Here is a 14,073-nt window from a genome sequence, read left to right as displayed (position 1 = left end):
CCACAACCTCCTTAAATATTGGTAAAAGGGATATACATCACGTTACATTCATAATTCATATACAAAATGTAGAAAAACATTAACTATTCTCAGGAAAACATATCCCATTTGTTAACCTTAATGGAACTGAAATAACTACTTCCTCATTGTTTCACCTCATAAAAGTAGCACTCAGATAATTTACCGAGTGCTGGTATGTACCTCATCATTGTAGACGAGACAGTTAAACTCAGGCTTTAATGCAGCCAGTCTTGGAGCTTGGCCTTTTAACATTGCTTGTAGGCCTTTTTAGCTTGCATACAGGCAACAGGTTCTGCCTCCAGTTTTTGAAACAGGGACATCGGCTATTGGATTATTGAACTCTTTTTGTAGCTTCCCTCCATTACTTAGTGGAAGAAGGTCAGAGAAACAGTCAAACATAGTGCTTTGGGAAGTGTTAGCTAAAACCTGAGTTTCTAAAAATCTACTACCACTTCTAGTTCAATACTCCTGCCTTTTCTCCCAAGAGCTGCTTGGTTTCCAAATGTCTGGTTGTAACAGCCAGCAGCTGTCTGATGCTTTGTTACCTGTAATGGCATCAATTCTACTCTTGGCATTAATTATTCCAGGTGTCCTTGAGTAACTAATAGGAGTCAAGTGTTGTTTTGGACTAGAATATTTGACCAAAACTGTAAGCATGAACTAGTGGTTTTAAGGTTACACTTTACAAAAACTTTCCATGATACACCTATTTCTGTAGAAAATTATTTTAAACACTGAGATGCTATTAAAGACCTGTAGATGTAAACGGGGCAGGTTATCTGGAGCTCACTAGTTTTGTTCATCAGCAAGGATGAACAGAACTTAAAATTTTGGTTCTGGGTATTTGCCTATTATCTTGCTGCAAACAACTTGTTCAAGATGATGTTAGGTGCTTTTTTAACATATAATTTAGGAATTATCTTTATTTCTGAAGAAGTAGAGTTTGATTTTTTTTTTTAATTAATATTTTACAGTACAAATCGAGATGATCACTACGTTCGGGTTTGTGCTATTAAATTTCTGTGCTTGTTGGACGGATCAAATACCTTGCATAAGACATTTATGGAAGACATTTTCATCAAGCTGCTTGATAAAGTAAACTTCATTTCTCTTGGTATATAAATGTAATGTTAGTACAATTACTAAAATGCAAAGTATTTACAGTTGTTTGTATGGCCTGTCTCGATTTGCCCAGTAGTATACTTTTGTGGTTATGAGACAGGAGTTAATTCAGCCAAACCAAAATTGTCTTTCAGGTTTATTTCTCGCTTTTGAGTGGTTTTTCTAACTTCATGGAACATTATCCAAATTGTAACCATTGTTCCATTAAGAATCTCCCTTTAGGCTGCATTTTGAAGCACCACATTTCACTTCAACAATTGCAGACTACCTTTTGAATTGAGAGAGCTGTTGTATCCTTAGACTTTTATATGGAGACGCTGGGGTCTGATTTTTTCCATTTATATCATAGTTGCGTATGCATTGGCACTTTTGTAAAATCAATGGTAAATTACCACAGCTGCTATTAGAACATGACCCATGCATTTCTGGTACTATAGAATTCTGCTTTTGTCTGAAGAACAGGAAATGGGTAGTCCTTCAGTGCTGTCAGTTAACTACTGGAGAAAAATAGTTAATATTTGTATTGTAAGATTGATCAAGTAGGAAAAGCGAGCTTTAAAAGTGATTTCGTTACTTTGTTAGGTAGGAAGGGTAAACATGTAAAAATTGCATTTGCATTTTAATATTAATGTAAGACTTGGATCACCAAGTAATTTTCTTTTTAAAAAGTTAAGGAAATAGTTTTGGGAGTCGTGTATTTTGATGGCCAAAAGAGAGTACTTAGGGAAAGAATCTAAGCTATATGAGAACAGGAGTTTCAAATCTTTATAAAGCTCCTTTTATTTCATCTACTTTCTTTCATGGAAAACATCTTATTGCAAAATATCAATTTCTGTCTCAAAACTAGAGCTGTAGTTACAAGCTGATGTAATTGATAGCATGACTAAACCCATTTTTTAAATGTAGACACTAAAGTAGAAATGTTTTCATTTATATACTCATCTCTTCACTTAGATCTTTAGTTCTTATATAACTAAATGACAGCTTGAGCCTTCATGCTGTTTTATGTAGTACTATTTTAATTGTTCATATACAGTAGGTGCTGTAAATTCTTCAACTTTCTGCTGTTTGAAGAGTCTTAATATCTAATATTTTGTGCTCTTAAGTAAAAGTACTAAATGGAATCGTATATTTTTCAACTTCCCGAACTTCTCATGGACAAGCTTCAAAATTTAGTTGTAAATAAATGAAATTAATATATTTTTCCTAACTTTAATGCTGATACTAGCTGTGAAGCAGATGCTGCTTTCTCAGTACAGTGTAGTATATTTCCATGTATTCCATTTTAAAGGAAAAATAGGTAATAAACCTTTTTAAATTGCTTTCAGGATGAACTGGCATCCAGATCTAGAACACGCTATTATGCAAACTCTTTACAGCATAGAATTAAAACCCGGGTATGGCAGACACTCTTAGTTCTTCTACCGAAGCTTGATCAGGTATTGCTCCTCACTATGAATTCTTAAATAAGTGCCTACTTTCAGGAATAATTTTGTGTCATGCAAACTGAGTGTGTTAAATTATAGCAGGGTATAAAAGACATGTAATCTCTATGGCTGATGTAAAAGTTTTGTGTCATTTCATTCTCTCAGTCTGAAGCCATGGATTTATGATGCATTTCTAGAGGTCACTGAAAACTGGTTTTTGGATTTGTGTGAATTACATGAGACTAGATTGTTCCTATTAAACCTAGGTAAAACTCTGTACTGACTATCTGATTTAAAGCTTTTCTTTCAGTAAAAATATTGTTACTTTATGAACACTCAGAAAATTGAGAAATTTTAGTTTCATCTAACCCTTCTTCATAATAATATTTGCAAAGTATAATACAGAAATTAGATTGTTCTAAAATGTTTTCATCTGAGTATTAAGGATATTTCTAATACTATGATAAAGCTGAGAATGTTCTTTTATTTAGACTTTTCTTCTTAATGGAAATAACTCTAACAATATACTAAATGATTATCTGTTTTCTCAGAATTTTTTATGTGGAACCCTCGACAAAGTTTTCCAGGCTGGATTTGGTAACAATCAGGCATCTGTGAAATACTTCATAGAATGGCTTGTTATCCTGAGTCTACATAAATACCCCCAATTCCTTAAAAAATTCTGGGATTGCTTTTGCTATGTAAGTAGGAACTTTGGCATTCACTTGAAGGGTAATTTAAACAAAGAGGGTACAGATTGTCTTCCCATATGTTACTTTCTATATATTCCAATTATCCTTAAGAAGCAGTGGGTTGTCAAGCAGATTAAATTAAACTTGGAAGTCAGTCTGGACTATAGTCTGAGGCATTTAGAAATTTGTGACATCAAAGTGGCTAAAGACAAGGGAATTCTTCCAGTGGAGACATTTCCCTTTATGACATGCTACTCTGCTCAGAGTACTCTGCAGTTACCAAGGAACACATGGATGCCCTAGATTGTGTTTGGGAAGACACTGCAAAGTCACTTGTGGTTGCCACACCCAGCTTTTGTCTTCTGCATCTTGTTTGTCAGTGGGAGCATGACTTGCATAACACCTATTCAATTTGCAGCTTTTAACATGGACTTCTCTGACAACGGAGTTCCGTACTGTGGCTCCAGAAATGGAGGCAGGTTTGAGTTATGGTACCCAAAAGTCATGAAAGGGTTGACTGAGGAGAACTGACTTAGAAGCATTTTATTATTATGTCTTGGGTTCTTTAAGTAATTACCTGTAAGAGTTGACCTGTATCAATTGTTTGTATTTTCATACCCTTGAATTTGTTCGCATTATACATTTGGGCTGAGTAGAAAATGTATGTACTGGCATCTCCTCCAGTGGGTAGGAAGTCATGAAGCTCACCACTCGCAGTAGTTAAATGTAGATTTCTTATTGCTTCTCAAATAGCCTAGCTGCTACCGTAGTTTTTTAAAAAGCCGAACAGTAGGACAAGAATTAAAATCAAATAGAAAAATTGGAAAACTGTATGTACTTTTTTGCCCCAAACCAGGCATGTTTTTAATACTGCTCTGAGACAACTTTGCTTGCCAGTGATATGTGCTGTGTTTCTTGGGGGTTTTGTTTCTTTTTTGTGCTTGGAGGGAAGAAATTTCTCTTTCAATTTACAATTTATACTTTTTTTTAAGTGCATAAAGATGGCTTGTCATGCCTATCTGAACTGATGGAAAGTGCTGTAGGGGATGTAACTGTTTCCTATTTCAGCATTCTTTCCAAGAGCTCAGGCAGTTGGAATTGCTATCGTCTTAGTAGATGATAATCTATTGGATCAAAACGATCTCATGCTGATAACAAATGTACTGAATCACAGGGGGCCCACTGAAACAAATGGAGCAAGCAGAAGAAATGTAGATTTATGGAAAAGGAATACAGATTGTATTTTCAGAGGCTGTCCTGAAAAACAGTGACTCTGAAAAGGATTGTCAGGATCCTATTGAAAAATAAACTGAACTTGAGCACGCAGTGCAATGCTGTGGCAAAATGGATGAATAGGAACTAGGTGTGTGAAGAGAAGTGGGGAGCAGAAGTGTGGACACTCATTTCTTCCAGTACAGACCATGGATGATGCTGATCAGTCTGCGTCTGATACCCACATTTGTATTGATGTGGAAAAGTGCGAGCACTGAAGAGAATCCCCAAGGTTTTATTGAGTTTAGGGTTTTCCAGGGTGGGCAGAATACAGTGAATTTGCGTTGAATTTTAGCTCAGTTACACTGCTGTATACTTCGTTCTGATTGATGTTTTAGTAGAAAGCAAATAATGTGTTAGGGAAATGAAATCTTAATAATAGAACTTTGTATTTTAGTAAACGTTGTTATGGAAACACCTATTTTTTTAATACTGTTGATATTGCAGCTGCAGAACATTCTGTGAAAACTTACACATATATAAAATGTTTTTATACCCTGTATTTTTTGTTACATTCTGTTCTGCTTTAGGATGAAGAAAAGCTTAAAACAAGCATCTGTACATTTTTATCAGTGTTATCACACTTTGACATTGTTCTTCAAAATACATCAGAGAAGGTAAGTTTGACTAAAAGTGTTCCTTCTTTATTCAGTTGCACTGTATGTGAAATAAAAAGCGTTTTTGCAGTCTGTTTTCAAAACTTTTTTAATACCTACTTCTACCAAGGTATCCTTGGATGTGGAAAACACTAACTCTTCATGTCGCCTCTGTCACGTATTGAACTTAGGAAAATTCACTAAATGGCAGATGTTCTGATACATAGGACCTTATTAACTGTGAGTTTTTCTAGAATAGCTACTCCAGTTTTTAACTAAACATTTGGATGCACCTGGGTCTGTTTTTCTTGCTGCTCTTTTTTAATCTGCATGAAATTGGGCAGAGAGAACCTGGAAGAAGGTGATCTTGCTATAGAATAATAGCACTCAGATATGGAGTTCTTTGGCAATAGCTAGTCCATGTTACATTTAGAATTCTTTATTTGAAATTCTCAAATTTTTAACTGAACTTTAAAATAGAGGATGAAGTACAGTCAGATGTTACAGTAGGTCAGGTACTTCACACCTGTAGCAAGCCAGGCATTTGTTGTTTGGGTTTTTTTTACTGTTTGTATACATTTGCAAGATCAGCTTTCTAAGTGCTAAAAATCAGAAGTTAATAGAGGTTTCCTTGTATGCAGAAATATAATGTTTAAACCAAATGAATAAATTTGCAAAACACAAGTGGTGCTGTAGGTCTATGCCCTAGTGAGAAGGAAGGAAGGAAATCAGAACCACATTATGAAGCCTCTATTTGCGCATATTTGTACTGTTAAAACTTTGGACTTTCTGAAAGGCTGTTTTATGAGGAAGCCGCTGTTCCTTGAGCCATACTTCTAAATGGTATGTTAAGACTTAATATAAATGGAAGAAATTGCTTCGTTTTTTTTTTTAGAAGCCAGCTTTGAAGAAAGCCCTCATAGTTGTTCTACAGTGGTGTTTCAACCATAATTTCAGTGTTCGACTTTATGCGTTAGTTGCCCTTAAAAAAGTTTGGAGTATGTGCAGAATGTTGCATGTGGAAGAATTTGAAGCTCTGACACCAGTTATTGAATCTAGCCTTCAACAAGTGGAAAACATGCATGGCACAGGGTTAGTAACATTTTTCTGACTTACAGCTTAATATTGTTCTTCTGAGCCATTTGCAGCAAGTCTAATTTTCTAAAATAGCACTTGCTGATTTCTCTGGGGTTTTGTGGGGGTGGGGTGGTTATTCTGTTAAAAAAGAAACCAAGACTTGGAAACGGAAGTCTAATGATCAGCAAAGAAAATTAAGTGATAATTCAGTGTAGCGTTACAGTCTAAAAGCGCAACAGAAAAAAACCAAGGCATGTTCAAACAATGCTCATAGTTTAGGGGTGGGTTAAAAAAGACAGTCAGGAATGCTTAATTTTCTTACCTGATGGGTTTTGAAGCAATACAAATCATTCTTCCAAACTTCTTGATACCGGTAAATTCTCAAATATAAAATCTGAAATGTTTTCAGTGTTAATGTTTGAAAGAACTTCTGTGGGAGAAAAATGGATAGGGAAATTAATTTTGGATGATGATTAAATGAGCTTTACAGAAATGCTTTTCTGCTTACTGATTTGGAAATACAACAATTCAGTTAAATTTTGTACTGTCGGTGTGTTCATACCATTTTTTTGTTTGTTTTTAGCCCTGTCTTAGGAGTTGTTTAAAATTATTTAGAATTTCTGACAGTGTTGTCAGCTGACATAACTAATGTCAGCAGCAGTCCCATGTTTTTCATTTCTCTGATCAGAGTCACTGTTAAATCACCCACATCAAGACATGGGATGGAATAAAGCAGCAGCGGAGGAGTCTGCTGCCTTTTTTTTTTTTTTTTTGACAGCCAGAAGTTGTCGCTGAACCGTAGGATAGTATTCTGTTTCCTTCAGAGGGCCTAGGTGGGATACCCTTTCTTGTGGAACTTGCATCTTTCGATAATAGAATTTGGAGACATGTTATGGGCCTTTCTTGAAACAACATAAATAAAACTTATTTCTGGAATGCTGTTTCTTTGGTCTTTTGAAGTTTTTTGTTTATTTTGTTTGGGGTTTGGGGTTTTTTTGTTGTTGGTTGGTTTTGGGGGGGGGTTGTTTGCTTGATTTTAAATGGATCCTTACTTAACTGTTAAAGTATTTTTTTCCCATACAGCAATTTCAATCAGGTTGCCTTATTCCAATTTGACAATATAAAAAAAAAAAATCTAGTACGTTGCTTTTTTTGTTCATCTTGCGTTCCTTTCTGCAACTGCAGGAATGCTAGAAGGAACTGGCAGCGAATCCAAGATCATTTCTTCTTTGCAACATTTCATCCACTTGAGGATTATAGTCTAGAGGCAAGTCCAAGACTATTGACGATCACTGTATTTGCATAGTTCTAATGGAGGATGAATAATGAACAACTATTATTCATTTAAAACTCTGAAAAATTACTTCACCTAAATTGTGATGCATTTTAGACTAAGACTGCAGCTTAATTCTCTAATTTATACTGTGTTAAAAACCTAGCTCAATTAAGAAGAGGTACGTGTGATGGATGTGCCCATCTGTGTGGGAGTTAATCAGGTTTTATATTTGTGGCTGGAAAAGTTACTTCTAATAACTGAAGAGCATCTACTTAATTTCATGTCATTTGTTAAGATTTTTGAGACACGTCCTGTTCTTGGAAGTGATTTGAGGTTGCTTAACCAAATTGTTGTTTAATGGGAATGGGATACAGATATATAACTCCTAGAGCATCTTTTTCAGCAATCCTTTTTGCTGTAGTTTAAGTAATAGAGAGCTGAATAAACACTGAGGGAAGGCAGGCAAAAATGCAGATAAAAATGAGAGATAGAGGAACTAGGATGAAAATAGATGACAAACATAAATGCGAAGAGGGGTACGTGTAGTCTGGCATAAACAGTGCCATCTTCAGAGGAGGAATTTTCTTCTTTTTTTTAACTGATGTTCTGTGAAATATTTTTGTGAACACTTAAATATACTAGATATGACGTAGCAAACTTTGGAAGTGAAAATCCTGAACAAAAAAGAAAAAAAAAAAGCAAGGCTAATATTTGTTAAGTATTTAAATGCATTCAGGGCACGTCTTCACCTTCATCTTGAGGGTGCACTGAGATAAACAAAATGTCTGGATTTTAAACTCGTCATCTTATTCAGCCTTTCCCTTGGGGGTGTGCGTGTTCCTCCTTGATAGATTGTGGTTAGCTCTATTGGCAGTGCTGAGTTAGACTTTACCACTAGATTTTAATGCTTTTGACTGTATTCCTTTTGACATCAAATCAATCCGCATTCTTTACTAGAAGTTCATAAGGGCATCTGAAAACTTTTAGCATTACACGTAAAACATTTTCACAAGACCTCTGTGCTGAGAAGCACAGCAGTAATTCTGTGGTATTCTAGAATTTCAGAACAGTAATCAATGCAGATCCTTAAAAAAGGTCTAATCAAGAGAGAAAAAGATGAGATTTATGAAAGTTTGGGATAGCACTATGTGTAAAGTGATGGATATTGAGAGAGATATTAGTAAATCATATCAAGTGCCAAGAGAAACAAGTATTAAAATCATAGAATACTAAACAAAAGATGGGTGCGATAAAATTACCAGAGGTTAATTTATTTCCTGTTTTGCTTGCTTTTAGTGGTGCTCTGCTAATAATACTGTGCTACATTGCAGACAATATTTTACACGCTTCCCCGCCTTTCGGAACTTGCTGAAGATGAATGGATCTCGCTCGCTAAATTTGACAGATTCACTGACGTTGCTTTGCCACCAACATTTCAGTGGTATCATTCTCGAACAGAACTTCTTGATCTGAAACCAAGTGACTGGTCTCAGCAAGACATGGGTAAAATATAGCTCATCTGTATTAAATATAATTATTTGTAGGTAGTAGCTGTATACTTCTGTATTTAGTCTGATCTCTGTGCTATCCTGCTCAAGAAGCCTTGTATTTGTGTGAGCAGAGTATGTGCCATAAAATAATAGTAGATGGCTAATGGTGTCTACAGTATTACCATGTAGATAATCTTCTTCACCGGAGCAGTAGTTTCACTACGGCTTGCATAGCTGTATGACAAATACTTGTTTTTACAGGTTCAAATTCAGTTGAAACAGATAGCCAGACAGAATGGACTGATGTTCAGAAAAAGATTATACCCTGGAAGAACAGTACTCCTAGTTTAGACCTGGAAATGGTATTTCAGGATCGTGCTGCTAAACTCGGTAAATCAAACAGCAGACTGATTGTCGTGGCTTCACTTATTGATAAACCTACCAATTTAGGAGGTAAGGTTGATTACACGTTTGTAAACTTTTATTTTAGACCTTAGAGTCCACTTGGATAATAAGAATGGATTTCATTGTATATTGATAATTAGAAAATTATTTAAGTACCGCTCAGAGAAAGAGAATTATCCTGCAAAAAACTGGTAACCAAAGGAAATACTACCTGCTTCAGAAGAAGGGGATTTCTATAGTTACATTTTAAGAAAAAAAAACAACCAGTACTTACACATAGCATGCATTAATTAAAAAGAACTTTGCTCTAAAGCGTGCTCAGTTTCTTACTGTTTTTTATATTCTTTGTTACAGTTGAGTTTTTCAACTGTGTATGCAGTTAAAGGAAATAATATGCTTTTACATTATTTTCCTACAACAATTAAACCAAATCTTGTAGACCTACTAGTTTCTCATGACTGTTGGACAGGAAAGTGCCTGCTTCTGATTAAGTACTCCACAAAATTTGCAGGATTTATTATATCACAGCTTGTGCAATATTTCATTGCATTGTGCCTGCTGTTTTTGGTACTTTAAATATCTGCAGTGAGACTGTTACTGAAAAATAAGCCCATAAGCTGGTGCTGTCTGTGCTGTAATGCTGTAATGTGTCATTCTCTTAAGCTTTTCATTTAACAGGGACTGGGTTTAGATCTTAGGCGTGTATGTGTCCATCCATCCCTGCCTAGGCTTTTACACTGACACATTACTGTGTTTAATTAGTGTTGTAGAAGCACATTGTCAGGCATGGTGCTTTTCTAATTCTTATCATTCTGTTAGTTAAAAAACATTTTTTTTCTGTTAAATTATATGGAACAAGGTGTGACTTGAACAGATGTAAGAAGCACCTGAAACTGATTAAAAATAGAGGACTAAAGTACTAATGTAACCATTTCTCTTTCCGATTCTTTGTCCGTTTTCTCTTGCTAAAATATTCTGGCTTGGTGTTCATTTTCTACAGAAAAATCACTTTAATTCTTCTGTTTGTAGGCTTGTGTCGTACAAGTGAAATATTTGGGGCATCTGCACTAGTTGTCGGCAGTCTTCATTATATACAGGATAAGCAGTTTCAGCATCTTAGTGTTTCGGCAGAGCAGTGGCTCCCCCTTGTTGAGGTGAATGGAAACATTTTAATACCTAAAAAGTGTACTGTACGTCTTCAGTGCATCAGGTGCATAGTTGAGAATCTTTTTTTTTTCCTCTTGCAAAACGACCTTTTTATTTAACAGAAGCTCCTGATTATGTGAGCTGTCATTGTTACATCTTACTGTGTGTGTTATGGTGGTGTGTTGGAATTTAACATGTATTTATAAAAGTTGAATAACACTTCATTTATCTTGCTTGGTCCATTGCTTTTGGCAACTTCATCGGTGTAATCTTTGAGTTGCCTGAAGCTAACTTGTGCCGAGCTTTCAGAACCTACTAACTAGCTTATAAAAATGAGTGTGTCAACCCATATGCTTAGTATTTGGTAGAAAATGTTTGCAATATTTTATTATAATCTGTTTTTCAAGATCAGTGTTGTTTAATCTGAAAAATTCAGTGCAACTTCTTTTTTCTTTTCCACGGTGTTTATTTTCATCCTATTAAGATTTTTCTTCAGATCAAGATAACTGAAGTCTGTTCTGCCTAAAACAGAATGCTGATGGACACATGATGTCGTGCCTAATCTCTGTACTGAATTGTACTGATGATAGACTTTCTGTTGCATGAAGAAACTGTCATTTAATACAAATAAGCAGTTTAGAGAGTAGGATGAAGACAATTAAGAAATCCTTCCCTGCAAGCGATCACAAGTTGTCATGCGGGCATGTGAGGCAACCACATAACTTCAATACTGGCTGTTACATTGTTTTGGGAAGGGGTTCCAGGTTAAATAACAACTATGCACCTTATCCCTATGCAAGAGTGATTCTTTTACATTCACGGGAGGCCTGTAGCTGTCAGAACATAGAAAAGCCTTTGTTCATTGTATTCATATATTTGTGGCATTACTTAACCTTGTGTGCTATCGCTGAAGAGTTTTTAAAATGGTAAGCTACGTATATGGACAGAGTCTTTGGGGATAGAAGTCATTAATCTTAAAAACTGTGTAAGTAAATTGATTTTTACAGTCACTTCAGAAATTTATAAATGACAGTATTTAAATATTTGTACATTTCTCTCTACTTTTGATGGACAGGTGAAACCACCTCAGCTTGTTGATTATTTACAGCAGAAAAAAGCAGAAGGCTACACTATTATTGGTGTAGAGCAGACAGCTAAAAGTTTTGATCTTACGGAATACTGCTTCCCAGAGAAGTCACTATTACTGCTGGGGTAAGAACACACACTTTTTTTGTAAATTGACCTCTTGCAGTGCTGCATCCCTTCTGCTACTCCGAGTTTGGACAAATGAAAACCAACTGACACTGGTAAAGGTGGATTTAGAATAGGAAGGGATTATGGAAACAGCAGAGCTTGGCTTTGTGTGCTGAGGAGCTGAGGAGTGGGAGGTATTGATATCTACTCCTGAACCATCTTCCTCATGCTAATAACCTCTCCATACCCTACGACTTTTTTTTAAATAGGTAGAGTTAGCAACAGCATGGATTATAGTTTTCCAGGTCGGACAGAGATACCGTCTGTTCTCTTTAGTAATATGGGGCCCTGTATGTGTAGGCTGCAGTGACCTCAGCAGGGAGGGCGGCCTGTTTGCCCTGCTTAACTTAGTGAGGAGGGCTGGAGCAGAGTTGGGGCATGCATAGCTGGGAGATGCTTTAAAAATTAAGAGTGAGGCACAGGATGAAGTAGCAAGCTTTTGTGGTACAAGCAGAGGCTGGGGCGACTTCAGATAATAGCAGTAACCAGTTCCAATAATGAGGAAAGCCTCAGATGCAACAAAGGGGAGGCTACCTCATGAAATCTAGAGGAAAGTGCCTACAAGTCAGAAAGCTACTGGAATTGCAGGGCCACTGAGTGAGACCAGGAAGGTCCTGTCTCTCTATCCTTTGAGGACAAAGTGGGCAGAAATACCTGTTTTTCAAACCTTTTTGTATGTAGCTTGTCTTCAGAATGTAGTTCTCATAATCACTTTGCTCTCTTCTGATTAAAAACATAGTTTTAATTACTGATAACCTTTGGTATCTTCTGGTCTGTTCATTCTGAAGAGGTGAAACATTTCCATTTCAAGGCTTCCCTTGCACCAAGACCTCACTGAATGTAAAGTGGGTGACTGAGCTTCCCTGCTGTGCCAGCAGCTTCGTGTCCTGGTCATCTCATCTAGAGCGGTTTTGCTATGTAAGGGTAGTTTCAAAATAAAGGCAGAGAGGAAGTCCTTATGTTGGGTGTTCAGCTATTGCTGGATCAGTGAATTAAACATGAAGTGTTCTACCAGTTCTCCTACGTCGAAGCTTAGTCAGGTCTCCCACGTTGTCTTTGTATCTATAATGTATTATTGCTTTTAAATAAAATCATTTCTTGTTCCCATCAGTTATATTGAGGGCAGATGCACCATTTGTCAAATGGTGTTTTGATGCTGTTGTGACTTTTGCATCTTCTGCTTTCTGGAACACTGATCTTTTTCCAGATGAAAGTCACTGTTTCTTCTTTTACTAGAAATGAACATGAAGGAATCCCTGCAAACCTGATTCACCACCTGGATGTCTGTGTGGAAATTCCTCAGCAGGGTATTATTCGATCACTCAATGTTCACGTAAGCGGAGCTCTGCTGATTTGGGAGTATACAAGGCAGCAAGTGATCAAGCAAAAACAACAAAAATAACTGCCAAGAGTTTCGTGCCTTATAGTACAGCTGGGTGACTTCCTATGGTGCTACAACATGGAATTCTGAATAGATGAGATACAAACTCAGGGTGACTGTGGATTCTTAAGTTTTGCATGTTTTATTCTCTAGTTCAGACTGATTTTAAAATGCCTTAATACTTTACCTCCTTAAATAAAACTGTTGCATTGGGAATAAATACTATTTATATTGCATATGGTATGTGTGATTTTTTTTTTCCTACTGTTAGAACATCAGCACAGTACCATGAACAATCCAAAACTAAACCATGGGATTTTTACTGCAGTTACTTTGATTGTTATGACCATGTTTGAATTCGAAGTGGCACTTTCCTGTAACCACAATCAAAACTTACTGTAGCCAGAGTATTTAATGCCTCCAGCATCTAGATATACTGGATTATATAATTTTTGCAAGGTAAATTTACTTACATTCTTAAAAATGGCCTGCGCTTCCCTTGTTCATATGCCTTCTATGGTCAAGTCTACTAATCCTGCTGTAAAGAGTCTGCATCTTTAATGGAGTTGCATCAGTAAGGTAATCAAACAACTAAATTACACAAAAGGCCATAATGTGAGTATCGTGATAAAAACCTGCCATACTTCTAACAGAGATACTGATTGAAAACTGACTCTTATCGCTAATGTAAAACATTAATTTACATGTGTAAACAGTACACTCAAAATATGTAAATTACCTATCATGTATAATGCCTGCTGTTTTATAAACTGATGTCTGACTTAAACTGTGTTTTAAAATACTTAGAAATATTTGGTAAATGATAAATACAAATTAATTATACCACCACCTCCTTAGGATACCACTTTTTTTTTTAAGGAAAAACTTTTTCAGTAAGAATTTTATTGTTCTTT

The 14,073-nt window shown here is 36.0% G+C and overlaps 1 protein-coding gene across 2 annotated transcripts in view; it reads left to right on the top strand.

Moving 5' to 3' along the window:
• TARBP1 (TAR (HIV-1) RNA binding protein 1) overlaps positions 1-13,395 on the top strand; it is a 38,579-nt gene extending 25,184 nt beyond the window's left edge. Inside the window, exons 20-30 of one of the 2 annotated variants that reach the window (XM_064445714.1) lie at positions 996-1,116; positions 2,472-2,582; positions 3,122-3,271; positions 5,065-5,151; positions 6,026-6,222; positions 7,393-7,474; positions 8,815-8,986; positions 9,235-9,426; positions 10,408-10,532; positions 11,600-11,736; positions 13,015-13,395. In XM_064445714.1, coding sequence (XP_064301784.1) covers positions 996-1,116; positions 2,472-2,582; positions 3,122-3,271; positions 5,065-5,151; positions 6,026-6,222; positions 7,393-7,474; positions 8,815-8,986; positions 9,235-9,426; positions 10,408-10,532; positions 11,600-11,736; positions 13,015-13,180 — 1,540 coding nt within the window. In that variant the 3' untranslated portion in view covers positions 13,181-13,395. Of the gene's footprint in view, positions 1-995; positions 1,117-2,471; positions 2,583-3,121; positions 3,272-5,064; positions 5,152-6,025; positions 6,223-7,392; positions 7,475-8,814; positions 8,987-9,234; positions 9,427-10,407; positions 10,589-11,599; positions 11,737-13,014 lie in introns of those variants that run through there. The other variant, XM_064445715.1, reaches the window with a different exon arrangement.
• Positions 13,396-14,073: the final 678 nt, after the last annotated feature.

This window comes from Phalacrocorax carbo, chromosome 3 (assembly GCF_963921805.1).
Source record: "Phalacrocorax carbo chromosome 3, bPhaCar2.1, whole genome shotgun sequence".
NCBI lineage: Eukaryota > Metazoa > Chordata > Aves > Suliformes > Phalacrocoracidae > Phalacrocorax > Phalacrocorax carbo.
This window is presented reverse-complemented; position numbering and strand designations above follow the sequence as displayed.